The sequence below is a fragment of the Lynx rufus genome, unplaced genomic scaffold (genome assembly GCF_022079265.1).
Source record: "Lynx rufus isolate CCGP_SWC_20201006 ecotype Redwood Valley unplaced genomic scaffold, mLynRuf1.p SCAF_7, whole genome shotgun sequence".
Taxonomy (NCBI): domain Eukaryota; kingdom Metazoa; phylum Chordata; class Mammalia; order Carnivora; family Felidae; genus Lynx; species Lynx rufus.
The window spans coordinates 131,291,537-131,319,046 of NW_025814889.1; the positions used below are offsets into that span (position 1 = coordinate 131,291,537).

The 27,510-nt window shown below is 55.6% G+C and overlaps 1 protein-coding gene across 7 annotated transcripts in view; it reads right to left on the minus strand.

Annotated features, from left to right (window-relative positions):
* The window catches only part of MFNG (MFNG O-fucosylpeptide 3-beta-N-acetylglucosaminyltransferase), a 35,994-nt gene extending 10,449 nt beyond the window's left edge, over window positions 1-25,545 (minus strand). Inside the window, exons 1-9 of one of the 7 annotated variants that reach the window (XM_047067217.1) lie at window positions 25,080-25,543; window positions 19,977-20,025; window positions 19,555-19,657; window positions 18,975-19,128; window positions 16,701-16,786; window positions 14,836-15,001; window positions 14,327-14,428; window positions 13,175-13,260; window positions 8,219-9,070 (exon numbers count right to left, since the gene is read on the minus strand). In XM_047067217.1, coding sequence (XP_046923173.1) covers window positions 9,058-9,070; window positions 13,175-13,260; window positions 14,327-14,428; window positions 14,836-15,001; window positions 16,701-16,786; window positions 18,975-19,128; window positions 19,555-19,657; window positions 19,977-20,025; window positions 25,080-25,334 — 1,014 coding nt within the window. In that variant the 5' untranslated portion in view covers window positions 25,335-25,543 and the 3' untranslated portion in view covers window positions 8,219-9,057. Of the gene's footprint in view, window positions 1-8,218; window positions 9,071-10,589; window positions 11,549-13,174; window positions 13,261-14,326; window positions 14,429-14,835; window positions 15,002-16,700; window positions 16,787-18,974; window positions 19,129-19,554; window positions 19,658-19,976; window positions 20,026-25,079 lie in introns of those variants that run through there. The other 6 variants (XM_047067215.1, XM_047067214.1, XM_047067219.1 and 3 more) reach the window with 6 other exon arrangements.
* Between the last annotated feature and the right edge of the window lie 1,965 nt (window positions 25,546-27,510).

A 27,510-nucleotide genomic window follows, 5' to 3' on the forward strand; every position in this document is an offset into this window, starting at 1 on the left:
AGAGGTTCAGCACCAGCGTGGCCCATCAGAGGCACTCGGGAGATGTGGGATGGATGAAAAAAAGAATAAGCGGATAAGGGAATAAATGAATTCGTTGTTTCCTAAAAGGTGGTGTGAATATCACTATCAGTAAGCAAGCTGATGTTTAGATAATATTGATTAACTCATTTAAAAGCAATGTACTTCTTTTTACGTGTGTTACTTATAATATATCTGGCCCATCCGATTAATTGTATCAAGTGTATTTTCGGAGCGCCTGGGTGGTCAGTGGGTTGAGCGTCCAACCTCTGATTTCAGTTCAGGTCACGATCCTAGGGTCGCGAGATCAAACCCCGCACTGGGCTCCATGCAGCACGGAGCCTGCTTAAGACTCTCTCCCTCTCTCTCTCTCTCTCTGTCTCTCTCCCTCTACCCCTCTCCCCAGCCGTGCTCTCTCTCTAAAAAACCATAAACAAACAAACAAATACAAAACAGATGTCTTTAGGCACAAAAGGGGCCAATGCAAAAAAAAAAAAAAAAAAGAACTTTAGGTAAAAAACATGTGGGTGTCCTCAGGACCCAGCAAAGAGGTGTTTGATTAATGCTAGTGTAATAAATTGATGAATGGAGACATGGCCAGGCAGACTGTGGATGGTCTTATAGAGCAGTACATGGGTCCCAAACTCGGCTGTATGTTGGAATCACCTGCTTTAAAAAGCATCTCTGGGCAGGTATGTGTCTCTGACGATCAGGTGGCTGAGGGAGGGAGCCCGTGTGCTTGGGCACTCAGTTGGGTCACCGTATTAAGGAGCAGCCTAACTTCACTGCCATTGGAGAGGGTGAAACTGCCACCATCAGAGGAAGCAAGCCACATTTGGCGACCTGGGAGCCACTCGCTGGGTGAACGGTCGGCCCCAACGAACTTGACGCTGTCACTCAAGGGAAGAGAAGTGAGCTTATATTTATGTAAAGTACTTCGAATTAACACAATGTGAAAAGTTATTGTGCATTTACTATGACTGTCACATAATGGCTAATTATTTCTCATTTATTCACCCTGCATATCATATTTTATTTAGCATGTGTCTTTACTACCTGTCAGTATTACATTAATTGCTGTTCAGAACACAGAGAATTTTCTGTCCTAAGTTTATTGACACGTTAGCTCTTCACTTATTGAAATTTTCATTTATTGGAAGTTTCTCCCCTTAAACAGAAAACCCCCCTTATTGAAAACTGACTAGTTAATTATCAACGTAAGGTAGTTAATGTAGTTGTAATCTGTTTATCTGTTTTAACTGGATCCTGGTTTCCTCATAACAATTTTCAGTTACTTTGTTGAGTAGAAGTTGAAGGAGCGAGTGGTTTGGGGTGGGCTTTGTAAAGAGGTGCTGTTTGCTTCCAAAGCTACACATAGTCTAGAAAGCGCAGGTTGAGTTCATATTTGATGTGTGAGTTGTTATCTTGTTAGATACTATTAATAAGAAAAAAGAGTTTCCAGTCGTGAATTTTCATGGCTATTCCTCTGGGAAAGAATTGATAGAAATAAATTCTGTATTATTTGCTAAGATTGACATACACATTGAGATTTGAGTCTAATTTTTTATATCAGTTTAATGGTATTCAGATACCCCCTATCCTTTTTTTGAACTTTGAACGGATTTGTAAGACATAAAATGTGAATAGATTTGTCATAGCACGGGGTCAAAAATTAGTCCTGTTGATGGCAAGTTATTCGATATTAATTCCGTTTTATGAACAAATGCAATTAAGTTGCAAATCCCTTAACAGAGTGCGGTGTTGGGCCAATGTTTTAATCGGTATTAGGAAATGTCAGATTAGCATCCCCAAGGAAGAAGAAATCTTTGGCACAAGGCTGAAAACATACGTGTTAGTTTTAAAGCTGTGCCTTGCTCTCTTACATGGCTACAGGGAATATAAATCGGTACATCCTCTCTCAAGGACAATTGGAGAGTATCTATCTAAATGATAAATGCACCTTCTCTCTAATTCACCAGTCCTGCTGCTAGGAAATTATCCTCCAAAATCCTCAACACCTGAACATAATAACATGTGTACAAGATAATTCACTGTAGCAGTCATTTGCAGAGCACGTGACTGGGGACAACCCGAATATCCATCAACAGAGGGCCAGTTAATAAAAACCTGGATAGCTGTGCTTTGAAACACTACGTGGCTGTAAAAAAGAATGAAGACTCGTCAGCAACAAAAAATAACCCAATTAAAAATGGGGCAAAGGACTTGAGAAGACATTTCTCCAAAGAAGACGTACAAATGGCCAATAAACACATGAAAAGATGCTCAGCATCACTAACTGTTAGGGAAATGTAGATCAAAACCACAATGAGCTACCACCTCTCACCCATTTGGAGGACTATTAGTGAAAGAAAGAAAGAAAAAAGAAAGAAAGAAAGAAAGAAAGAAAGAAAGAAAGAAAGAAAGAAAGAAAGAAAAGAGAGAGAAAGGAAGAAAGGAAGAAAAGAGAGAGAGAGAAAGAGAGAAAGAAAGAAGAGAGAGAAAGAAAGACAAAGAAAGAAAGAAAAGAGAGAAAGAAAGGAGAGGAAGAAAGAAAAGAGAGAGAAAGAAAGAAAAAGAAAGAAAGAAAAGAGAGAGAAAGAAAGAAAGAAAGAGGAAGGGAGAGGGAGGAAGGAAGGAAGGAAGGAGGAAGGAAGGAAGGAAGGAAGGAGGAAGAAGGAAGGAAGGAGGAAGAAGGAAGGAAGGAAGAAGGAAGGAAGGAGGAAGGAAGGAAGGAAGGAAGGAAGGAAGGAAGAAGGAAGGAAGGAGGAAGGAAGGAAGGAAGGAAGGAAGGAAGGAAGGAAGAAGAAAGGAAGGAAGGAAGGAAGGAAGGAAGGAAGGAAGAAAGGAAGGAAGGAAGAAGGAAGGAGGAAGGAAGGAAGGAAGGAAGGAAGGAAGGAAGAAAATAACAAGTGTTGACGAGGGTGTGGAGAGAATGAAACACTTGTGAATTGCAAGTGGGAATGGAAAATTCCACAGCTACCGTGGAAACAGTATGGCAGTTCCTCCAGAAGATTAAATGTAGAATTACCATACGATCCAGCCATTCCACGCCGAGCATATTCCCAAAAGAATTAAAGGCAGGGATGCAAACAGATATTTGGACACCTGTGTTCAAACATCACCTGTATTCACAGCAGCCAAAAGATGAAAAGAGTCCCAAGCGTCGGTGGACGGATGAATAAACAAAATGACACACACCGACCGTAGAATAGTCTGGAGCCGTAAAAGGGAAGGCGGTCTGATACACGCTGAGGCACGGATGAGCCTTGAACACATTATACTTAAACATTATGAAAAAATTTTGGTGACGGTCGCACAACATTGTGAATGTGATGAACGTCACTAAATCGTACATTTGAACTGGTTAACGGGCACCTGGGGGACTTCGTCAGCTGAGCCCCCGACTCTCGATTTCCACTCGGGTCCACGATCCCGCCGTCGTGGGCTCTGCTCTCTCTCTTTCCCTCTGCCCCTCTCCCCCACCCTCTCTCTAAAACAAAATGTAAAAAAAATAAGAAAATAAAACGGTTAAAAGGCCAAATTTTATGTCACGTAGGTTTTAACACAATGTTTTCAGTTAATGATGGTATTTTTGTAAAGGGGTGCAGGGACCTAACTCCTCCTCTTTGATTAGAGGTCAGCCTTGGGTACTGGCTTCTAATGAAGTGATGTTGCCCGACTTCCCAGGCCGGGTCGTAAGAGGCAAAGCAGCATCTACCTAGCGGTCCTGTCTGGGAGCCCTGAGCCAACCTGTACGAAGCCCAGCTACGCAGTGAGGTCAGGCCAGAGAGACCTCGACAGAGCTAGAGGACAAGGCCAGCAGGTGTCAGCCACGTGAGAGAGCCTTCAGATGACCCTAGCCTCAGCCCCGAGCCGCCCCGCTTGGCACCAAGTGGAGCGGAGACAAGCTGTCCCGCGAATCCTGTTCAAACTGCAGATCCGTGAGCGAAGTAAGTGCTGTCGCTGTTTTAAGCCACTAAGTGCTGGGGGTACTTTGTTATGCAGCGCTGAGTAAATGGAACAGTAAACATATTCCTTATGTATTAGAGTTTATTTCGATTTAATTTAAAAATAATCAGATACAGATACGACAGATTTAGACTGCATAAGATGTCTCATGCCAACCAGCCAGTAAATTGGGTATTTTCTCTCTCGTGGTCTGTATGCCGCATCTATAAAGCCGTTAAAGGTGCAAGGATACTTTCACCTGAATACTGAACGAAGTCGGGGAAGTCAATGGGCTGCAGAGACATAGCCGACTAGGAACACACTCGGGCTGGGATCTTTACCCCAGAAGGCGAGGATATGGGTGGGAAAGACAAAGTTTGCTGGAACTACGTAGTATGAAGGGATATGTTTCCAACTCAGTAGGGCCAAACTCAAAATAAACTTGGTCAGGGCACCTGGATGGCTCAGTTGGTTGAGCGTCCGACTCTTGATTTCAGCTCAGGTCGTGATCCCAGGGTCACAAGATTGAGCCCGCGTCGGGCTCCGTGCTGAGTGTGGAGCCTGCTTAAGATTCTCTCTCCCTCTGCCCCTTTCCCCAACTTGCTCTCTCTCTCTCTCTCTCATAAAATAAAACATTAAACAAAGACAAACCTGGCCAGCAGGTCCTTGAAATAAAATACAGAAGGTGGAGAAGTTATATGAGTGATGTACGTATCACACAAGGTGGGGTTTCGAGAAGCTTGAGATGGAAATTATACGGCCAAAGCAAGAGAATTTCTGATCAGGACCATTGAAGGGCAAAAGGTTTATTAGGTAAACTTAGAAGAAGTTAAAAATAAAGGGATAGTGTGTGCCCCACTCTTCCATCCCTGTGTATGTCCCTCATCACACCATCGTGTTCTGGAACTCTTGCTTGTTTGCTGACCTGTTTATTTTATCTCCCTGTATTAGTCAGGGTCCGCTAAGCACTGTAATAAGCATCCCAAACCCAAGAGCTCAACTCAACACAAGTTCATTTCTGGTTCTTCTGACAATTCAGTGCAGCCCTTTGGTGGACAGGCCTCCATGGGGAGATCCTGGGACCTGGGTTCCTCCCATCTCCATGTTCTGCCCTCCCCTAACCCATGGTCCTCCCTAGCCAGCCAGCAGTGAGAACAGAGACCTCTTGTGTGGGAGGGTGTTACAAGTAGAGGACATCCATCAGCCCAAGTCAGTCACATGGCTGCTCTCACTGCAAGGGAGGCTGGAAATGGAGTCCATCTTGGGGCCAGAAAGATAAGAAGTACCCCCTCTGCCCTACACCCCCAGTATAAGATCCTTGGATGCCAGCTCGCATCCACCCAGCTCATGGTATGTGACATCATGCCTGGCATAAACTTGGAGTCTGTCAGCAAATCAGTGGTGCTTGAGCTGTGTCATGGGCCTTGGACTGAGTGAGCACTTTCCTTGTAAATGCCCTGGCATGGGGGAGGGGGAGGTGTCATCACTCCCGTTTCTCAGATTGGGAAACTGAGGCTCTGGTAGCTAAGCAGCATGCACAAGACCACGCAGCTGGTCTGTGCCAGGGGCGGGTCTTAGACCCAGAAAGCCTCTGCCACTAGATGTCTGCCCTGTCCACTCCCCTGGCTGCCTCTCCAGTACACACACTTGCTGACTTGCTATCAGGGGGTTATCTTCAAGGTTATCTTCAAGGCCACTCTCCTTTCTAACAATCAATGAACGATGTTTGACAAGCTGTGGGTTCCTCGGGGTGGTAGCTACATCGTGCTCATCCCTACGTGCCCCTTGGCTACCAGCACAGCCCTTGAACACAGTAGGCACTCAAACCACAGGTTCAGGCTCCATGCTTTGCTGTTTGCACAGTATGGGGGTCATTTACATCTTATACAAGAAATGGAGGGGGTATGTATTCTATGACCCCTCTCTGCGCAGTCAGAGCTGTCTCTGACAGCAGGACCAGCGCTTGCCCTGAAACTCACTGCGGAAGCACATATGAGGGTTGCGTGACAAGGGGGCCGAGGCCAAGGCCACAGGTGTCGCCTCTTCCGCATCTGGGTTAGACCATGAGCCCCCACACATACACACGTAGAATGCTCTGCCCCAGCTAGTCCCAGGAAGAATAGACGGAGGGGACAGCGAGGTTTCTGTCCATGGTGCTGAACTCACCTCGGGTCCCGTCTCGTTCTTTAGCCCAGCGGCAACTTACAGCCTCCTGGGGAACCAGGTGAACGTACAGATTCCCGAGCCCCTTCTTTGGAGACTGGGATTCTGAGGATCTTAGATGGGGCCCTGGAATCCCATTGTACCAAGTACCCATGATTCTAATGCAGCCATTCCGATACCGGCTAAAGTTGACTCGCTGAAATGGTCGTTGGTCCTGATGAAGTACCTGCTATGTGCCCAGCGCTGCACTAGATACTGTGAGGCACAGAAATACACCCAGCAGAGTCTCTGCTCTGGGAGAAACTTACAAAGCATTCCGGAGGAGATGATGGAGGCAAGGATGGAAAGTACTCCCTCTGTTTTATGTGGACACTGTGGTAGGTCCATACCTCACCTTTAGCCTGCAAGGTGTGATAAGGAGTCACCTGAAAACAGTAGTACCCATAACCATAACCAACATTTGTGTCCTTCCTTGGGGTCTCCCTAGCCCTATCTGCAAAGGTGGTGTGTGATACATTCTCCTCCTTCTGATCTCCTTATGGCTCGAGACCCAGATCCACCATCACCTCGCACATCAAGTCTTCTTGACCCCTGTTGCCCTGTAGGCCCCCCAAATCCGAGTCCTTCCTCCTTGTGCTCCGCGGTCTTGTTTCCTCATCGTTACATGATGTGCCATGGTTTCAATACGTCCCAACTAGGATCTGAGCTCCCTCTCAAGGGTTGGGCTTGCACCTGATTCCCCTGTGTAACCTCTAACACAGGGATGCCTTCCCCTACTCACCTAGAGGAGGTGAGCAGTAAATTCTTATTGGATGGGTGGCTAGGAGGAGGGGTAAGTGGGTGGGGGAATGTGCCCAGTGGCTGTGCTCAGGGAGAAAGCCACTGGGTTACAAAGCAGCTGGAACAAGTGCTCAGAACCAAAAGAAATCAGGGTCGGCCTTGGGGAAACCAGGCAATGGGCCAAATGCCATTCAGGCAGGGCCAGCTTCCGGTCAAGGTCTGCCTCTCCTTTCTCTGGGTGTTTGGGGAGAACAGGAAGTGGAACCAGGACGGCTGTGTCTGATGAGAACAGATGTTATCTGGCCCTGAATGTGGGACATGGGGGAGGGGGAAAGGAAGGGGGAAAGAGAAGGGGGAGATCCAGAGCCAACAAATGGAACATCCACAGACCCACTTTATTTTACTTTCTATTATGGAAAGTTTCAAACACACCCCAACGTCAAAAGAATAACATAACGAACCCCCACGTTCCCATCACACAACTTCAAAGACCACCCCTTTTTAGCCATTCTTATTCCATTCCTCCCCTCAAGCTCTTTTTTAAAGAAAATTCCCGGGGCGCCTGGGTGGCTCAGTCGGTTGAGCGTCTGACTTCAGCTCAGGTCACCATCTCACGGTCCGTGAGTTCGAGCCCCGCATCAGGCTCTGGGCTGATGGTTCAGAGCCTGGAGCCTGCTTCCGATTCTGTGTCTCCCTCTCTCTCTGCCCCTCCCCCGTTCATGCTCTGTCTCTCTCTGTCTCAAAAATAAATAAATGTTAAAAAAAAATTTAAAGAAAATTCCCAACATTGTATCATTTCACACAAAAATATTTCAGAATGTATCTCTTACATATTAGAACATTTCTTATTTAAAAAAATAAAAAAGAACCTCAGGGCACCTGCCTGGCTCAGTTGGAAGAGCATGCAACTCTTGATCTTGGGGTCATGAGTTCAAGCCCCACGTTGGGTGCAGAGATCACTTAAATAAACTTAAAAAAAAAGAACCTCAATATCATGATCATACCTAATAAAACTAACAATTTCTTAATACCATCTACGACAAAGCCCATGTCCAAGTTTCCTCACTTTTCGCAAAAACACCTTTTTAGGGGCACCTGGGTGGCTCAGTCAGTTAAACAGCCGACTTCGGCTCAGGTCATGATCTCACACACAGTCCGTGAGTTCGAGCCCCGCCTCAGGCTCTGTGCTGACAGCTCAGAGCCCGGAGCCTGCTTCGGATTCTGTATCTCCCTCTTTCTCTGCCCCTCCCCGGCTCACTGTCTGTCTGCCTCTCTCTCAAACATAAACGTTAAAAAAAAATTTTTTTTAAAAACACCCTTTTAGTGTCCATTTATTTGAACCACGATCTTAACAAAGTCTATGCGTTGCATTTGGTTCCTATGCCTTTTCAATCTCTTATCATCCGTAACAGTCCTTCCTTCTGCCTTTGATGCTATCTTTACTTGAAGAAACAAAGTCCATCCTGGAGAAGAATCCCCTTTGTGGTGGGCTGAACCCTCGTGGTGTCATTTAACACGTTCCACTGTCCCCCCATTTCCTGCAAACTGGTATTTAGATCCAGAAGGTTGGCTGGTGTAGGGTCAACTATTTGGGCCAGCCGACTCCCTGGGTGGTGTTGTTCCTTTCCTATGGCATCATTATCAGGAGCACTGAAGGGCAGATTTTCCTCCTTGGGGTGATACTAAAAATGATGAGCGTCACCAGGCTGATCACCCACCTGGGTGAAACCACCTGGGCATCCACCAGGGGAAACGAGGAGGCCACCGCGGTAACACAGGCGAGACTGACAGTGGCCCAGACCCGGATGGCGGAGTGGAGGTGATGGCCGGTCCAGCACCCCTGCCGTCCCCTTTCACAGCCGAGGACAACCGAACTCAGGGCGGGGAGCTGTTGTTTCTCGAGCAGGCATTACTTGAGCGAGGAGCTTTCTCTGCAGCCTCTCGAAACCGCTCCGCGCTCAGTGTGAAAGTCACTGTGTCTATCCCACCGGTGGGGCCAGTGAATAGTGAAGTCACCTGCCCAAGGCACAGAACCAGAGACGGAGAGGAGAGGAGTCTCCAGAGTTGTCCCGCACTTTGCTCCAAACCTTGCTTCTGGCACCTCTAAGCCCTGGGACCTGGACCCACGGCCTTCTTCCTCTCTGGGCCTCAGTTTCCTAATCTACAAAATGGGAATGATACTTGCCCAAGACCAGTACAGGGTGGTCCAACCTTGCCCCTCTCCCCCATCCTGCCCATCCTGCCCGTGGGGCCCACGCGGGCCACCTCAGTCCGGAGTGCAGGCAGCTTTATACTCTCCCACACAAACATACAAAGGGTTAAATCCAGACACCCACCCCCTTCCTCCATCCCAATTCTGATCCTTGCTGACTCTGCTCCCCCTCCCTAGCACAGCTATTCTGGGACAATGGAGGCAGCAGATGGCCCGAGCCCTGTTCCCTCCACCGACCCCCAGGATCTGGGAACAACCCGCAAATCTGCTGCTGCTTCTAAAAGCAGGCCGGCCGGCAGCCTTCCACATACAGGGTGGAGAGGACAACAGCTGCGGAGCACATCCCTCCATCCCCCACCAGGGCTGCAGGGCCAGGGCCACCCCTACTCGGTTCACGTCCCACAAACCCAGCATTGGGTTAGCCCAGAAAGAAAGGAGGCCTTGGAAGAGCCCAAGCAGCCCGACTCTGCCCTTGACCTGCTGTGTGACCACAAGCACATGGCAGTCCCTCTCTGGGCCTCAAGCTCCTCCGTGGAAACGAGGGCTGAGGCACTGAACTGGCGTGCAGTGGTTCCCAAGACCCCAGACGGAGTTGCATCAAGGACAAGGTTCTTCAAGGGCTGGAGGGTGTGCTCCAAGGAGCCCCCAGCCCTGGCTGTCTGGCTCAAGGCCCCTCCACGCCTCAGGATCTCTCCTCTGTCTTCCCGCCTGCCCCCAGCCCAGAGCCCCATGGTGGCCCGATATCACCGGGAATGATGCGTGGGGAGAAGAGGCCTCGCATCCTTAAGCCTCCCCAACCTTTGCGCTGGCATTCCTGAAATTTCACTGTGATCACTTTCGTTCATTCATGCAACCTCTTTGGGACCTGCAATCCTAAGGGTGCTCGCATTGATTTATCTCCTACCGTGGCTGTCAAACTGTCCCTTTATCTGACACCAGAGGCTGACTCCCTCAGCTGAGTCTCCTCTCTGCCTCTCCCAATTCTCTGGCTACCCCCAGCCCAGGGTCTGAGGGCAGAGAGAAGGAGCAGCCCCCGGCACACCAGCACCTCATGGCACACACGTGTCCTTCTGCGCAGACCTGTGTAGAGAGGGGACGTGCCGCACACACACCCTCGCACGCCCATGCACACCCTCACACGCCCCGGCTGACCGTGACCCAAGCGCACACTAGTAACGGTCACCGTTCACTGTTCACTGAGCCCTTTCTTCCCCGCACCCGGCTCTGTGCATTTCACGCAGGTATCAATCCACGAAGAAGGTATTCCTTTTCTTATCTATAAAACGGGCAAGCAGGCCAGAGAGACCAAGTGGGCTCCTCAAGGTCACGCAGCCGGCAAGGGCAGAGCAGAGACATGTAGCTCAGGGCCCAAACCAACACCACCATCCCCACTGTGACAGGCAGAGCAAAGACCCCGCCCCAGCCAGGAACACAGTGGCTGCAGATCTAACAGGAAACTAGACCAAGAGAGGTTTAAACAAATAAGGGTTTAATTTTCTTACAGAACCAGATGTCAAAAGGGACAAGCGTGCATGATTGTCATGGCCTTTCCTTCGTGATAACGAGGCAGCCACTCCGGATCTAGACATCGCACCCACATTCACAGCAGGAAGAGGGGATACGGGCCTGGTCTTCCCCAGAAGCCTCTCCAGAAGCCTCCCTGTTGGCTTCGTTTAGTTCATACTAATAGACTGAGCAAGGGAGGCTGGGAAAATGACCAAAAGGATCATCACGACCGGCGGGGGTCCATCATGAACGAGGATCTGAGTCTGGGCAGGCCGATTCTCCAGACAAAATGGGATCTGTTAGCCAGGGGTGGGAGCAAGGAGCTGGAGACTGGTTGGCAACACCCGTATCTGCCACAGACCCTGGATTCTGCCACTATTCCACCTGGGTCCCCTCCGTGGCTGGGAATCCAGCCGAGGGAGCCGGGAGTAGGCCGGCCCAGTGCTTGGCCCCAGGGGGAACGACAGAGACCAGAGCTGGGGGTGGAAGGCCAGACCCCACCAGGGGCCCAGGTAATTCTCTAGAGGGTTAGGACCCCTGAGCCCCAGCCCAGCTCAAGGGCCCACCCCCCCATGCTTATTCAATCCAGCCACTCAAGACCCACAGAAGCCCAGTCCCTGGGGCCTCTCTGGCCCTCACCTGGTGCACCTGTTCCCCGGGCTGTCCAATCCACTTCCCGGGGGCCTAGCATGCCTTCACTGCCAGCCACCGTCCAACCCTGGGCTGGCCCACCGCTCAGAGGCCATGCCAGGGACTGTCCACCAAAGGGCACTTGCCACAGGTCCCCAGGGCTGCCTGGGGAGGCGAAGGATAACCAGAGGCCTCAGCCCAATCTTTGCCCAGCAGTTCAGGGTTCATCTGGCCACCAGCTGTGGGCACCAAGGAGTATCTGGGTAGAGGAGACAGTGGAGGGAACGAAACCTGTGGAGAGACCAGAAATGGGCAAGATGGTCACCCTGACCCCCACGCTCAGTCCACGGGCTCCTGGCGGCGGGGGTACACGTCTCAGAGATGGTTTGGAGAGAAACTTCTCCACCACAGCACTATTAAAATTTAGGGCCAGATAATTCTTTGTTGTGGGGCGGTCTATGCATGGTAGGATGTTTTGCAGCACCCCTGGGCTCTACCCGCTAGAAGCCAGTAGAATCCCCCTGACTCATAACAATCAAAACTGTCTCCTTGGAGGGGCGCCTGGGTGTCTCGGTCGGTTGAGCGTCCGACTTCGGCTCAGGTCATGATCTCGCGGTCTGTGGGTTTGAGCCCCACATCAGGCTCTGCGTTGACAGCTCAGAGCCTGGAACCTACTTCGGATTCCGTGTCTCCCTCTCTCTCTCTGCCCCTCCCCTGCTCATGCTTGCTCTCTCTCTCTCTCTCAAAAGTAATAAACATTAAAAAAATGTTTTTTGTAATGTCTCCAGACATTGCCAGATGTCCCCGGGGGGCGGCCCCTACTGAAAACCAACCGTTTAGAGAGACTTCAAGGGCCAGAGATGCCATGAGGAGACCCCAGCCGAGGTTAGACTATCCGATCACATGTACCTGAGCCCGCAGTCAGCTCCCGCTCTTTTAGGCAGGAACCTTTGGATTCCAGAATCTTCAGGCTTAGAGAGAACTGAACATCCATTCTCAAACCTCTTGATAGCATAGCCACAGCACGTACACCCTCACTGATGAGGAGCCCCCCCCCCATTAGAAGGCAGCTGCTCCCTTCATCTTAGAAATCTGAATTTTTTCCCTATGTTGAGCCAAACTCTGCCTCTTTGTAATGGCCAACTTGTTCGATGCAGCCCTGGCCCCAGGGCCCTTGAACGGTTGTGAGCCCTCTGCTCCACACAGACCACTCTGCACAAGTTCAGAGCCAGGCAGCCTGGTTCCCCCAGGGGTTCCATTTCAGGTCAATCCAAAGTCCAGACCGAGCCTACAAGGCCTTGGGGAGTCCTCTGCCCCATCTCCAACCAACCACATTGGGCAACTCTCTCCCCTTTCTTCTGCGTGTCAGCCACACCGGCTTCCTTGGGCAGGCCCGCCCTCCCAGCACATCGAGCCACAGGCTGTGCTCTAACAGGCCTAATGTTCCTGTGGCCTGTTTGAGAGCAGAACCGGAAGGTGCCTCGGTGGCATGTTAGCCCTCTTTCCAACCATCTACCCACTGAAGAGAACCACGGAAGAGTATCAAGGGAACAAAGAGCCTACAAAAGCCCTGAAGTTCTGCCATTAGAGCATCTCCTCTGCTCAGCGAAGACATTTCAGTCTTCCAGGGGCTCCTGAAGCATCCCAGAGGATCAGGACGGGGAGAGCCCTTCAGATCCACAACACGCTGCCTCCCTGTGTTACAAATGGGGAGACCGAGGCCCAGAGACAGCAAGGTATTTGCCCAAGGTCACACAGCAATCCTGGGGTACAGCAGGGACTGAAATGCATTCCCTCGGCTCCCGGTTCTCTGCTCTCAGCCGCCAGGGCCCTCCTTCCCTTCGGGCTCTCCCATCTTTGGACGTCTGGATTCAGCTCCCTGTCTTCCAATCCTACACTTTGGGCCCCCGGACTCACCTGGAAGGGTCCTCCTCAGGGGAGAAGGGGCCTTCTAGCTTAATGACATTGAGCTTCCCCTCAAAGACGCCATAGCTGAGGGTGACCTGGGCAGAGAAAAGCGGAGCAGAAGTGCAGGTTGGCCGGGTGTCCCTCAGGGGACCCCACAAGGGGGCAGTGTTTGCGCAGAAGCAGGGAAGGCACATAAGACATCATGAGGGGCACGCAGAGCCTGCCTCTGTACCTGAAATCCCACCCTTAGCCCTGAGAGCTTCACTGAGGAGCCCACCCCACTCCACAAGGCTCTTCAAGCTCGTAGGGCACGGCCATGCCCGGACTCCATTTGGGTGCCCAACAGTCCACCCTACCTGTGAGGCTGGAATGAGTCCCTTGCCTACAGACTAGGAAACTGAGTCGCGAAAAGGGAAGTGAGTTCCAGCAAATTCCATGCCTGGACAGAGGTTTCCTGAGACTCACGGCGGGGCCATGGCCCTCCCTCTCCTCCAGGAGCTTCAGGTCACTCTACTCGCAGTGAGGACATGAGATGGTGCCCCTTGTCGAGGGACAGCAGAGCGCAGCGGTTAAAGACTGTAGGCTTAGGGGCCATCCAGGCAGGGCTCAAATCCCCTTCATGCCCCGTGCCATGGTTAGTTCAGCTCTCTGGCCTCAGTTTCCCTACCTACAGAATGGGAATGTCAGTACCGGCCTCATGTGAACGTTGTAAGGAACCAGAGAGTTACAGCAGATAAAGCCACCGGCCTGGTGCCTGGCACAGTGAGGATTCTGGAAATCCCAACCGTTAGGGTACCTGGTTTCGGTTGTCCCAAATCTGTCCCCCTCTTCCCGGCTTCAGGCCCTGCAGTCCCATTGGGACCAACCCTGCCGGCAGAATCAACACTAAGTCTTGGCCCTGGTAGGAGACAGGTGTGACCCAAGCAGGCCTTCCAACCGATGAGCACCGGCCCCGGGACTGGGCGGAAGGGGGAGCTCTCCTCTGGCGGGTGCGGTGGAACCCTGGGGCTGCCACCCCGCCAGCATGAGGGGCGAGCCTGCCTGAGGGTGAGCCCGGTGTCGGGAAGACAGGTGACAGCGGGCACAGCGTGAGCAGGCAGACTCAGCCCCGCCTGGCAAGCCAGCCCGCGGCTTCTCGGGGACGCGAGCCCATAAGCGTACTTGTTTGTTTGACCAGCCTGGGTTGCGTTTCTGTCCTCTGCCACCGAAGGACTCTGACTCGAGCTGTTGGGCGGAGGACCCCAGGGGCTTTCCCGGCCACGTCTGGGTGAGAAAGAAAGCAGGGGGCTGCGGGCAGGCAACCTCTGATGAAGGGGGGACGACCAACAGGCAACGTTGCAGAGGGCAGGCCTGGCCCCTTCGGAGGGACGCGGGAGGATGGAAGTTTGAAGAAGGGGCAGAGGGACAAGGGGGAGCGGGCAGCGAGGGGAGCGGTCTGAGGCTGAAGGCAAGCTGCTTCTGCTCCGTGCAGGTCCTTCCAGCTGGCATTCAAGGACCAGATCAAAGAACTTGGAGCATCACAAACGTTAACCCTTGAGGGTTGGAGGTGGGCAGGGCTGAGTCGCTGTGTGCCCTTCTGAGGGTCCTTTGCCACCGTGGGCCTCGGTTTCCCCATCAGCAGGGGACAGCCCCACCCGCACCCTTCCCCCACTGCCCCGAGGCCGGCTCACCTGCTCTGGGAGCTGGGCGGCCCCCAGCAGCTGCAGGGTCTCCAGGTGGGAGTGGAAGAGGGGGCTGGGCTGCAGGCGGCCACCCAGCTTGCACTCGACAATGTAGCCCACGGTGCAGTCGTCGGGCAACCGGATGAGCGCGGCTGTTTCCACGAAGCGGGAGCCACTGAGAGACAGAGCCGTGCTGTGGCCACCGGCCCAGGCCATCGGCACCCAGAGCTCTCCCTGCCTCCCAGAAGGCCCTCCCTCCACCAGGACCATCTGCCTCCTGTGCACTGGGTGACCTTGGGCAAGCCACCAACCTGGGGAGCCTCAGTGTCCTCTTCTGTGAAATGGGCGTGATAACGGCCCTGCCCTCACTGGGCCATTGTGTAGATTAAGAGGAAGAGTGGTAAGAAGCAGCCCCTTCTAAATGTATCCCGTCTTTTCTTTATATGCATTCACTCATTCATTCATTCTTTGTTGAGCTTAAGGATCTAGCTGGTGCCAGGTGCCATGCTAGGGCTGCGGATACAGAGATGAGAAAGAAATGCTTGCTGCCCTCTTCTGAAGGGAGACGGGGGGACAGGTCGTTTCAGACTAAGACTGGCACTAAGAGGGAAGCATGAGGCCTGGGAGACACCGGGAGGGTAAGGTGGGCTTCCCAGAGGAGGTGGCAGTTTATCTCACTCTGACAGTGGCAGTCTTTAAACGGAGTCGCAAGCCAGATGTCGAGGAGGGGAGGAGCAGTGTCCCAGGTTAAGGGCACCACCTGACTGCATACCCCACGAGCTCCCCCGGGGGCCAGCCTGCCCCACTGCACAGGGGGCCCAGTGGGTGCAGAAGGCCAGCCTTCCCTCCCCATCCCAGCCCGTGCCCGAGGGTTGCACCTGCCCGGAGGGGGTACCTTTCCCAATTCACACAAATACCCCGTAAAGGTGGGCAGAAGACCAGATGGGGGCACCAGGCACAGGGATGACCCCTGGTCACGAGTACATATCTGCCGTCGGCATGCCCGAGGACAGCATTACCACCTCTAACCGGGACCTGAGTTCCCCCCACCCCCCCGCACTTGGAGGACCGCTCTGACCCCGCCCATCCAGATCAGAGCAGGCCAGGGTTGTGCAGACCTTGGAGCCAGAGCCAGCAGCTGAGTGACCTTGGACTAGTCACTTATTCGGCCTCTCACAGCCTCAGTCTCCTCAGCTGTGGAAAGGAGGCCAACACACCTTCCTCCCAGGGGCTGTGATTACTCTTGGGGAAGCACAGGCCTGGCTCAGAGCCTCTCTCAGCAGCCTCTCCAAGCAGACCTCGAGAGCCCAGGCCTTTGCCTCTTGCTCTCCAGGAAACCAGTACTCCCACCCCACTCTGGGGGCCTCTAGGGCTATCCCAGTCCAAACACCACCTCTTCCAGGAAGCCCTCCTCCCGTCTCCAGGCAGAAGGCCCTACATCTTCCTTCCTCTGAATGCCCCTAAACTTGGCCTTCACCTCCCCTGTGACGTTTACCCGGAAGAAGAGGGCTGCACGTGGGACTTAATACTTGCCTGGCTCAGACCAGGTGCCGACCCAAACATTTCCCCATTTAGCCCCCACAATAGCCCTTAGCTATTGTATTATTAGGTTTTAACAGAGGGGGGCACGGAGGCTCCCAGAGATGACACAACTCGCCTGTGAGTGGCACAGTGCCCTAGGCAGTGTATCCCTGAGGGCAGGAAGGCAGGTGGCTTGCTCACCACTAACTGTGTAACTCTGTGACACAGCACAAATGCCAGACAGTTCCTCAGGGGCTCACTCCCGAGCCCTTCCTGCTGCGAAGGCCGCCCGCACCAGGCCCTCCCCTCCCCCTGCCCCCTCACCCCCCACCCCACCTTGGGGCTTTGCTTACCTGGCCCACGGGGCCATCTTCAAAGCCAGTTTGCGGTTGATGCAAAAGCCAGCGCCCCCAGTGGCAAACCAGAACTGTACCAGCCTCTGGGGGGAGAGGTAGGGGAGGGCCAAGGTTCAGGGTGAGCCTGGGGGGTGGGGGCAACGGCCAGACCACCCCTCACCCCCAACCAGCATGGCTCCAGGCTTGGGAGCGATAGTCCCGACACCAAGATCACCGGCCAGGGGCACTGGCCTCGCCACTTACAGCTCCTGGGAGGGAGAAAGCTTTTCTGCACGAGGAGAGAAGGGGGCCTCCCGTGGAGGAAAGAGAGAAGGACAGACGGGCCCGCGAGCCCCGGAGGCCAGCAAACCCCTTGACATCGCCATCTCAGGAATCATGAGTGTACCTTTGGGGTGTAAACCACTCTCTGCCCCCCCTCCTCCGTGGGGATTTGTGAATCCGGAACTCCTGAGCTTCTCTAAGGCTTTCGGCAAACACCATACCCTCTCGGCTACACCCGCTCGTGACTAACAAGTTCCCTGAGGTTACCCTCTCCCGAGTACACAGTTGGTGCTTAATTGATGCATGCGGCATTGGGTGGGGGTTATCCCTCCTGATGCAGCAGTGAGAACCCTGGGCAGGAAGTCGGGAAGCCTGCGTCTGGGGCCTCGGCCTCCTCCACCGCACAGCCACAGCCGTGTAACCTTGAGAAGGTCACTGCTGCCCTCTGGATCGCAGATTTGTCACCTGTGAGCGCATCTGCACCGGTTGCGAAACCCAAGGGTTCTCCTGGCCCTGTGTCCTCCTCCTGACCACCTCAATGAGCTACTTCTGGAAATGCCGCCCTCTTAGATAAAGCAGGGTAAACAGGTTCTTAAGGACCTGGCACACAGTAGGTGTCCAATTGATGCTTGTTTAGTGAACTGTGGGCTCAGGGCTTCTGCTCCCAGATAATTAAAGTAACAACAACAATTAAAGTAAAGTATACGTGCCTTAACCCTGCGCACGGATATATGGGGTCCTGTGCTGCAGATGAGCTGACGAGGTACAGAGGAGTGAGGTGCAGAGAACCGAGGTCCCAGAGCTGGGACTGAGCCCAAGCCGGAGCTCTTGCCCGATTCTGCTGCCCTCCCCCCCCACAACCCGGAGGGTACCCCAGAATCCGAACAGGCTGGGACACTTTGGGGCGGAGTCTAGGGAATCCCGCCTAGGAGTCTGTGCAAGAAGAATATTCGTGCACGTCCTGGAGTCGGGGCCTGGGCGGGCCGAGCAGTACTGAACCTGCTCAGGAAGCATGAGGCTCAGAGAGGAAGGCCGAGCTGGCTTGGGTACCGATCGCTAACACTTACTAGTGTCATCACATGTCGGGTCCCATCCCAAGCACTTGGATAGGTGACCTCGCTAAATTGTTTCTTATCCTGCTCACAACCGCCCTGTCAGGTGGGGACGCTGATCGCCCATTTCACCGGTGAGGAAACTGAGGCACAGAAAGGCGGGATGACTTCAGCGAAGGTCACGAAACCAGGAGGCGGCACAGGTGGCCCGTGAACCCAGGGAGTCGGGCTCCAGAGCAGAGTTCTCAACCCCTCCATCCAAGCGTGTGGTGGTGCGGGGGCCTCCTGGGGCACCCCTCGGCTCACCTGGAGCCGACTCTCACACACACACACACCCCCAGGGCCCGGGAGGATTTAATTAGGGCTCAGAGGCCCCATTAGCCGCTGATAATTAAGGTTTTGTGTTTCCTGCTCTTGGTTTCCCTGATGAAGCAGATGGTGAGCCGGGGAGGCAGAGAGCCCGCTGCCTCCAGGGAGGGGGACCCCCTCACTAGCCTTTTCCCTGGGGCCAAGGGAGCCCCCTAGGGGCCTGGCGGGGCCTGGGGACCCGGAGAGAACCATGCCACGCACTTCTACTAAAAAAACGCGTCCCTATTTATCTGAAAGTCAAATGCAACTTTCATCCTGGTTCGGGGCTTGGTTTTTTTCCCTAAATCTGACAGTCCTCGTTAGTGCCCATCTAGGTCTGGAGCTGAAGCTGGGGACCCCGTTGGGCCAGGTGTCACCTCTTTAGTCTGTAGACAGGAGGGGTGCGCTGGGGAGGGCCTCAGGGGCTGCAGGCAGCTCGATCGGCCAGCTGGCCCAGCAGCGCTGGGCACTTGAACGGCTGATATACAACTACATGACGATACCAGGGGCTCCGAGCCCTGCCCCTGCCTGCCCCATCCCCCCGCCCCCCGGCCTGGCCACAGCCCACACCCGTGGCCTCCGCTGCACAAGGAGGAAGGGAGGGACCCACCGTGCGGTTGTGCGGCCTGGGCTCCGAAGCGCGGATAGGCCGGTTCAGGCTGGGCCGGCCTAGGTAGACGTCGCGGGTCTGTGGGAAGGTTTTTAGCAGCTTCAGCAGTGCCCTTGGGTTCACATAGTTGTCGTCATCCACGTGGCAGAACCACCTGTGGGGATCCAAGGGGGGGATGCTAAGCTTGGAGGAGGGTTCCCAAGGGCTGCTGGCCAACCAGGCTCCCCTTGAGCCCCCCCCCCCGCCCATAATAAGTCAACAAAATCAGGGAGAGTAGCTGACATTTAAGGCACACGGTCTGAGCCAGACAGCATCTCGTGTGAGCTCCCGAGAAAAGTGTGCCCACTTAACGCGCGGGGACCAAGACTCAGCAAGGTTAAGACACTTGCTCAAGATCCCACAGCCGGTAAATGGCACGACTTGAACCCAGACAGTCTGCCCAGAGACAGACCCCAGGAGGCCCTTATGTGATGAAATTCACAAGACCCAGCCAAACTTCACTTTCTTGACACAAAACCCTATTCAGGAACCAGCCTGAGGCACAGGCCACACCTGTCCCCAGAGACCCAGGCACACTCACCTCAGCCCGCTGGCCAAGAAGGTGTCGAACTCAGCAGCCATCTTGCAGGACAGGGCGGGGTGGCTGTGCTCAGCGGAGCAGTTGGTGACCACGAGGTGGGACCCTGGAGAAGTGGGGACGAGTCAGAGGACCCTGCCCAGGTCCTTCCCACAGCCCCGCACACTGTGAGAATACAGAGCAAGACCTCAGACAGCCTGGAGCATTCTCATTCTACACACGGGGAAACTGAGGCCCGGGAGAGCTGACCCTCCCCAAACCCATACCCGTCTCCAGCAAAGAAGCCTGCCCCTCATCCTGGGCAAAGGGGGATCCCCACATGCTAAGGGTGGGCAGCCCTGTCTCCTGAGGGCCCCGGGCCAGGGGACAGCCACCCCACCTTTCCCTGGTAACAGCTGAGGGGCCCCCACCCCACCCAGAATTACCCAGTCTCTCCTGGAGGCCTTCATCTGGGCTGTCGGTGAAGACAAAGGTCTAAGAAGGAGAAAGGGGGAGTCAGGACTAGAGTCAGCCAAGGGCAGGCCCCGGGGGTCGCTCACAGCCAAGCCCCTGCTAAAACACCTGTCCACACTTCTGTCCTCCATCAGTGACAGACACACCCCCTCCCACCGTCACACGCGCCTTTAAGACAACATGACTTTCTCGGCTACGCCCCCCCCCCTCAACACACACAACCCAGCTGTCAAAGCCACACGACTTCATGGTGCACACCAGCACCCACGGGGACCCTACCGGAGTCACACCGTCTTCTATCTCACACACATGCACACACTGCAGTCCCACGTGGCCCCTCCCTAACCACACTTACACAACCCTAGACGCTTTGACAGGAGACAGACCCACGCACGGGGACACCGCACTGCTTGGGGAGACAGTCACGGCTTTCAGAGCCACGGAAGCTCTCTGGGCGGGCACAGGGCCCTTGCGCAGCTCGGAAATCTTACATCGTGATCCAGTCCAGCTCTCTCCCAGACTGGAGAGGCGCCCCACCAGCAGCTTGCACGCTCCTGGTCCCTGAGGACCTCACTTAACCTCAAGACAGGTGTCGTGATCTGTCTCCCTCGCAGATGGCGAAACTGAGGCTAAGTGACAGACTAAGGTCGGACAGTCGGCGACTGCTGAGCTGGGATTCGAGCCCACAGGCCTTGGACCTCTCCTCCCCACCTCCCAGGCAGGTAGAAGCCGCTCAACCCCCAAAGAAACTGAACACAAACCGAATGAGCTGCAGAGACAAACCCTCCACGGGCAGCTGATGGCAAGACAGAGACCGGCGGCCGGGGACTGGTCTGACCCCCATTCCACACCGAGCAGAGCACGAGCGCCTCTCCCTGCTCCAGCAGGTCCCCTCACCCGCCCAGCACAGCGAGGGCCTCCTCTGACGCTTAGGTGGCCCTGCCCAGGGTCCCGACAACTTTGAACTCTTTCCAAGTGAGGACCAAGGAGAAAGCATCTCACCCGTTTAAAGGGCCTCGACTCCCCCATCTGTCACTCTGGCCACGCGAGCCCTGCCCTCCCTCCAGACTTAGGGCCTCTGACCGCAACGCCCCTCCCCGCTCAGCCACAAACACCTCCCTGCTTTCCAGGAACCAGCCCTTCAGATCAGATCAGCGCCTGCTTTGAGCCTCAGTTTACCCAGCCGGAAAATGGGGAGTAGTGGTAGCTGTGAGGGCAAAGTGAAATAGCGTGAGAAAGAACGAGAAAGAGTTGGCAGTGAAGTCAGTCTCAGCTTCTTATCTCAGGGGGGAACTGAGGCACAGGAGGCCAGAAGCCAGGGGTTGGGCACAGGAAGGGGCAGGAGGGAACGAGTCCTATCTCCCCAAGACCCATGGCCCTTGTTCTGAGCCACTATTATCTTTCAATGGATTATTGCAAGACCTTCAGATCTCTTTTCCTGTCAGGACCAAAACCAGATAATACCCCCTACCCACCACCCTACCTAGTATCTTCTGTGGCTCCCTACTGCCCCTGGGACAAAGGCCAGCGTCCTAAGTGCGGCCATGAGGGGCCACCCAGTCCCTGTGCCTCATGCAGCCTATCTCATCACTTCCTGCCCCACCTCTTCTCTTAAATTCAAAGGCCTTTCAGTTCCCCAAATGTGCCACATACACGCACACCCTTCTGAGCCTTTGCATATACTGTGCCCTCTTCTTGCCCGACACCCCTCCCATGTGCCCCTCAGCCTCCTGTCCCTCCTTATGGTAACAGCAGCCCCTCGGTTATGGAAATCTACCCTTTGGTCTCTCCCTCCAGACAGTGACACGCTGAAGGGCACGGGCCTGGTCTGATTTACGCCCCCCTGTCCCGGCACTGGCTCACCTCCGGGAGGCCTGGGTGGCATCCACCTTCTGAGCCCCTCTCCCTCGGGTCTGTCCCCCACCTTTTCAGATTTAGCTGACACTGTAGGTCCCTGGATATCCTCGCAGAAAGTGTCGGTGCTGGTCCCCTTCTCTATCCCATCCGCTGCCTCGGGGATGCTATCGAGCCTCTTGGCTTTAAACGCCATCAAGAAACCATGAAATCCCACCTCATCCAAGACCTCTCCGGGGGGTGGGGGGGGCTAGCAGGTGCCTCACACTCAGTGCCGGAGGCCCCCCCCCGCCCACCTGTGTTCCTCTGGGCCCTCCCCATCTGGCTGGGACCCAGCACCTTGGGGTCACCATGCCTCCTCTCTTTCCTTCACACCCCACATCCAGTCGTGTCAGCAAATTCTGCTCACCCAACCTACAAATTACCCAGGATGCGACCTCTCCTCACCAGCCTCCACGGCTCGGTCCTGCCCCCACCGGGAGCCTGTTTTCCACACAGCCCCCAGAGAGCCAGTAAAATAAATCAGGCTTTTCTTGCCCTGCTCCTTGGCAAACTTTCCACCAGATAGTGGAACTCTCTCGAGTTGGGAGCATGGGCCAAATGGGTCAGGGATGTTTGCCGATGGATGAATAAGCCGGAATCGGTGTGGGGGGGGGGGGAGGGAAGGAGAGGGTCCCGCAGCAGGGCCGGGGGGCTGGGCGGGGCGCATGAGGCCCGTGTTCCCGTCCCTGGGAACCCGGAGATTGGCACAGAGCAGTGGGCAGAGTTTCCTCTGGGCCAAGGGTTGCATTTAATTTGTTTAAGGAGGAGACTCTGACAATGGTTAAAACCTCACAGGAAAACAAAAGGACAGTCAGCCTGCTGGGGTCAGGGGAGGGGGCGGCTGGGGGCCATCTGCTGCAGGGGAGGGGAGATGTGGGGCCCACAGCGCTCCCCCCACCCCCACCCACCGCCCTCGAGGGGACTGTGGGGAAGGGAAAGGCTCCCCATGGATCACAAAAAAGGGCCTCCCCCAGCCCACCCCCTCTCCCCGGGACAAAGGCCGCACGCGAGCTGCCACAAAGGCCCTTAACCACAAAGGCCCCTGCCACCCGGCCGCCCTTAACCAGCTGGGGCGGGCGCCCAGCCCTGGAGAGTTAACCAGCTCAGGCCTGCTCCTGCTGGCAGAGCTGAGAGAGGCTCCGAGACCCTCCTGTCCTGTGCAGACGGGGAAACTGAGGCCTGAGAGGGAGAGAGCCTTGGCCAAGATCACAGAGACGGGTAAGCCAAAGGGCTCAACGGGGGGAGACAAAGAGGACCCAGAGGCAGTGGGATGGCAGGGTGTCCCCCGGTCTCCCTTCCTCTTCCTCAATTTGAGCATCCTGCCTTTTCTCAACTCTGCCTCAAAGGGCGAGGTTTCTAGCCTCTGCCCCTCGTGCTGGGGGCGGAAGGTGGGAGTGTGCAACTGAGTGAACTCATCTCCTACCTCTGTTTAACTGTGCTCAGCTTCCTGGCCTATAAAACAGGACCCTCAGTGTCTGCCCCTCGGGGGCTGTTGTGAGGGTTAAACGGAGTGAAGCATGTGCGGCCCCTTGGCTGCCGAGCTACCCGGCAGGTACTCCCTCTGGCTGCCTAGTTGGCATCTGGGATTGAGCTCGAGGCAGGGAGTGGGCAGCTGCTTCCTCTCTTTGCAGACCTGGTCCTGCCAGGGCCAGCCACCCAGGCTGGGCACCCAAGGACCCTCTCCTGGGGCCCAGTGACCAGGCAGCTCTGAGATCCCGGGTCTCAACAGAGAAGGAAGGGTCCCAACCGGGAGGTGGGACCAGGGCTCTGCGCCCCCAGGCCTTCAGGGTGCTGCGGACAAGCACTTCCTCCCTCTGGCCTCAGTTTCCTCATCCGGGGCAAGGGCACCACCATGGCGATCAAGACAAGGCAGGAAAGGGCCTCAGACCACGTGAGGCACGCTCCCGGGTACACACAGACACAGCACCATAAACAGGAAGGTCTGCGGGGAGGGCCAGGCTCAGCGGCTTCCGCAGGAGGAACCAGACTCTCCCCAAGAGGAGAAGCTGTGTGGGGGGGCGCCCCAGGGAAGAACCTGGGTGCTGGGGTCCCAGCGGAGAAAGGCTTAAATAGGGTGCCAGGACATCACGGCCAGGAAGTCAGGCGTGGGGGTGCCCTCTCCCCAGAAGGCCCTGGGCTCTAGCAGACATCACCTTCCCGGCTCTTCAGTGTCCCGGGAGCCCCCAACCCCCTCCCAAGGCTCAGTCACTTCCTCCCACTGAGCCAGCCGCCTGCCGTAGGGACAGTGTGTGTGTGTGTGTGTGTGTGTGTGTGTGTGTGTGTGTGTAAACGTGCCCCTCCACCTCTCCCAGAGATGGTTCCCCAACAACCCCAAATCACTGACCTTGCTTGGGGAGGGCACCGGGTCTGGGGAGGGCAAGAGCCAGAAGGGACTCAGCTTGTGCCCGGAAAGACATAAGCCACATGCCCCCGTCACACACACACACACACACACACACACGATCCCACAGCTGGCCCCCACTCTGACCTCTCCCCCACAGCATGCCTCCCTCCCTCCCTCCCTCCCTCCGAAACTGCCCCACAGGAAAGGAGCACAGGAGATGAGGGCCCGCTGCCCTGGACACACCCTGGGCAGCAGAGGCAAGGGGACAGGGGTCGTCGGCAATTCTGAAAGGATGCCCCCCGCCCCTCTCCCTCCCAAACAGGCCCCACCTAGACCTTCCCGTGTCCTCGGCAGCTCAGCCCCTGTCCTCCACTCTCCCAGCCAGGGCGGTAGGACAGCACCCGGGGCCTGGACTGGGTGCAGCCTGGCCTGGGCACATGTCAGAAGTCAGGACTCTCAGAGGCCTCTACCCCAGCTGCCCAACACCCCACCCCCACCCCGCCCCCGCATTGTCCCCGTCGCGGGTCTGGGCCAAGGAGGAAAGCCTGTGCGAGAACAGCCAGGGAACAGAGGGACACCCCCCCCCCGCCCCAGGAGGGACTGAGGAGTGGGCATGAGGACCACCTGGTTCCGGAGCCAGTGAGGGGCACAGGCAGGGGCCGCAGGAGCCCTTGACCCTGGGAGGAAGGAGGAGCCGGGAGTGGAGTCCAGACAGGGCAGGTGGGCAGGCAGCTTCTCCCTGGAGGCTGCCGGGGACCCCAGCCCAATGGAAAGGCTTCCACGAGTCCCTCAGGTCAGGGGCCACTCTGGGGGCCTACAGTTGCCCACTTGTCACCTGTTCCCTGGTCCTGGAGACCCACGTGTCCAGCAGCAGCTCCAGGCGCGAGTGGTGGAAGGCTCGGGTCGTCTTGACCGTGATGAAGACATCGCGCAACTGCAGCTCAGGGGACAGAGGGCTTGGCGGGCCCAGCGCGGGGGCCTCCCGCGCGCCGTCGGGGGACAGGCTCGAGTGGTACCGCAGGGAGAGGAGCCCCGTGCACAGAAGGGTGAGGAAGGCTCCCGCCAGGCCCCGGAGGAGGCGGCACTGCATTGGCCCCGGGACCCCAGACGGCTCAGCCCCCAAATCCCAACCGGACAGCGAGGGGAGGCTGGTTAGGCTGGGGCGCCGGCAAAGGCCAAAGTCTGGTGGGCCCCAGGGGCAGGCGAGGAGGGCCGAGGTGGGGGCTGGTGCTCTGGGCCGGGACGCGGAGCCATGGCAGCGCCGCCGCCGCCGCGGCCGCTCCACCTGCTCCCGCCGCGCTCCCGCCCCGGCGCTCGGGCCAGGCCCCGCCCCTGCCTCCAGCGCAGCCCGAGGGGCGGGGCCGGCCCTGGGGAGCCCCCGAGGCGGCTGGAAACGACACAGGCACCGCGGAAGGGACAGCCCCCGGCCCGGCCAGCTGCTCTAGCGGGGGTGGGGGCGACAACAAACCCTCCACGCCCCGTGGAAGGGAGGGGCCGTCCCAGCCTCCCCACTCCCCGGAGACTGTCGGCTGAGCCCCTTCAACACCCGTTATTTTCGGGGCTCCCGCTCGCCAGCCTCCCGGCGTGTCCTCTCGCTGTATGCACCTCCTCCTGCGTGCTCTCCCCCATCCTCCCCGTCGTCACCCAGGTTCCTCTGGCCAAGCTTCATGCCCTTTGGACGTTAAGGCTCGGCTCGAGGAAGGGTCCCCTCCGCCACAAAGCCTTCCCTGCTGCCCCCCTCCCGGTCTCCGGGGCACCTACGGTGGGTGGCTCAGTTCCTTTGCTCCTCACGCCGGCGCTAGGATAGTTATTCCCAGTTGATCGCTGAGCACAAAAGGCATGGAAGGATCTAGCGGCTCAGCCACAGAGCCAGTGGAACCCAGGTCTCTGGGCCTCGTCTGGGCCACAGGAGGCCTCGAAGCGTATCTCTCCTGCTGTAGCCCACCGCACCCCATCTCACTCAGCGGTCTGTATTGCCGCCCTTCTCCCGGCCAGCTGTGGACAGAGGGCCTTCTCCAGCCAACGCTTCCATCATGCTGGACACAAGGCCACTCACGTCTCATCCTTCCTCTGACGGAGTCCCCATGTCCCTCAAAACACAAGCCAAAGATCATACATACAGCAGCCTGCAGGCCCCAACCCCACCTCCTACTACTCTCCCCTTGTTCCCTCCGCTCCAGACCCACTGGGCTTCTGGCCAGTCCAGGTGCACACCTACCTCAGGACCTTTGCACGTGCTGTTCCTGCCTGGACCTTTCCCTAGAGGTCTGCATGTCTCGCTCCCTCACCTCCTTCATTTCTTTTTTAAAAAATTTTTTTTCAACGTTTATTTATTTTTTGGGACAGAGAGAGACAGAGCATGAACGGGGGAGGGGCAGAGAGAGAGGGAGACACAGAATCGGAAGCAGGCTCCAGGCTCTGAGCCATCAGCCCAGAGCCTGACGCGGGGCTCGAACTCACGGACCGCGAGATCGTGACCTGGCTGAAGTCGGACGCTTAACCGACTGCGCCACCCAGGCGCCCCACACCTCCTTCATTTCTTGACACAAATGTCATGTTCTCTATGAGGCATTCCCAGGCCACTTTTTAAAAACTGCGATGTCAGGGCACCTGAGTGTCTCAGTCACTTAAGCGTCCCTTGATTTCAGATCATGACCTCATGATCTCACGGTTCGTGAGTTCAAGCCCTGCGTCGGGCTCTGTGCTGAGAGTGTGGAGCCTGCTTGGGATTCTCTCTCCCTCTTTCTGTCTCTGCCCCTCCTCTGTTTGCACACATATGTGTTTTCTCTCTCAAAATAATAAACATTTTTTTAAAAATTGCAATGTTTGAGGGGGCATCTGGGTGGCTCAGTTGGTTAAGCGTCCAACTTCAGCTTGGGTCATGATCTCACGGCTTGTGAGTTCAAGCCCCACATCAGGCTCTGGGCTGACAGCTCGGAGCCTGGAGCCTGCTTCGGATTTTGTGTCTCCCTTTCTCTCTGCCCCCCTCCTAGTCATGCTCTTTTTCTCTCAAAAATAAATAAACATTAAAAAATATTGCAATGGGGTGCCTGGGTGTCTCAGTCGGTTAAGCGTCTGACTTCAGCTCAGGTCACGATCTCCCGGTCCGTGAGTTTGAGCCCCGCGTCGGGCTCTGGGCTGATGGCTCAGAGCCTGGAGCCTGCTTCCGATTCTGTGTCTCCCTCTCTCTCTGACCTTCCCCCGTTCATGCTCTGTCTCTCTCTGTCTCAAAAATAAATAAACGTTTAAAAAAAAAAAAACTAAAA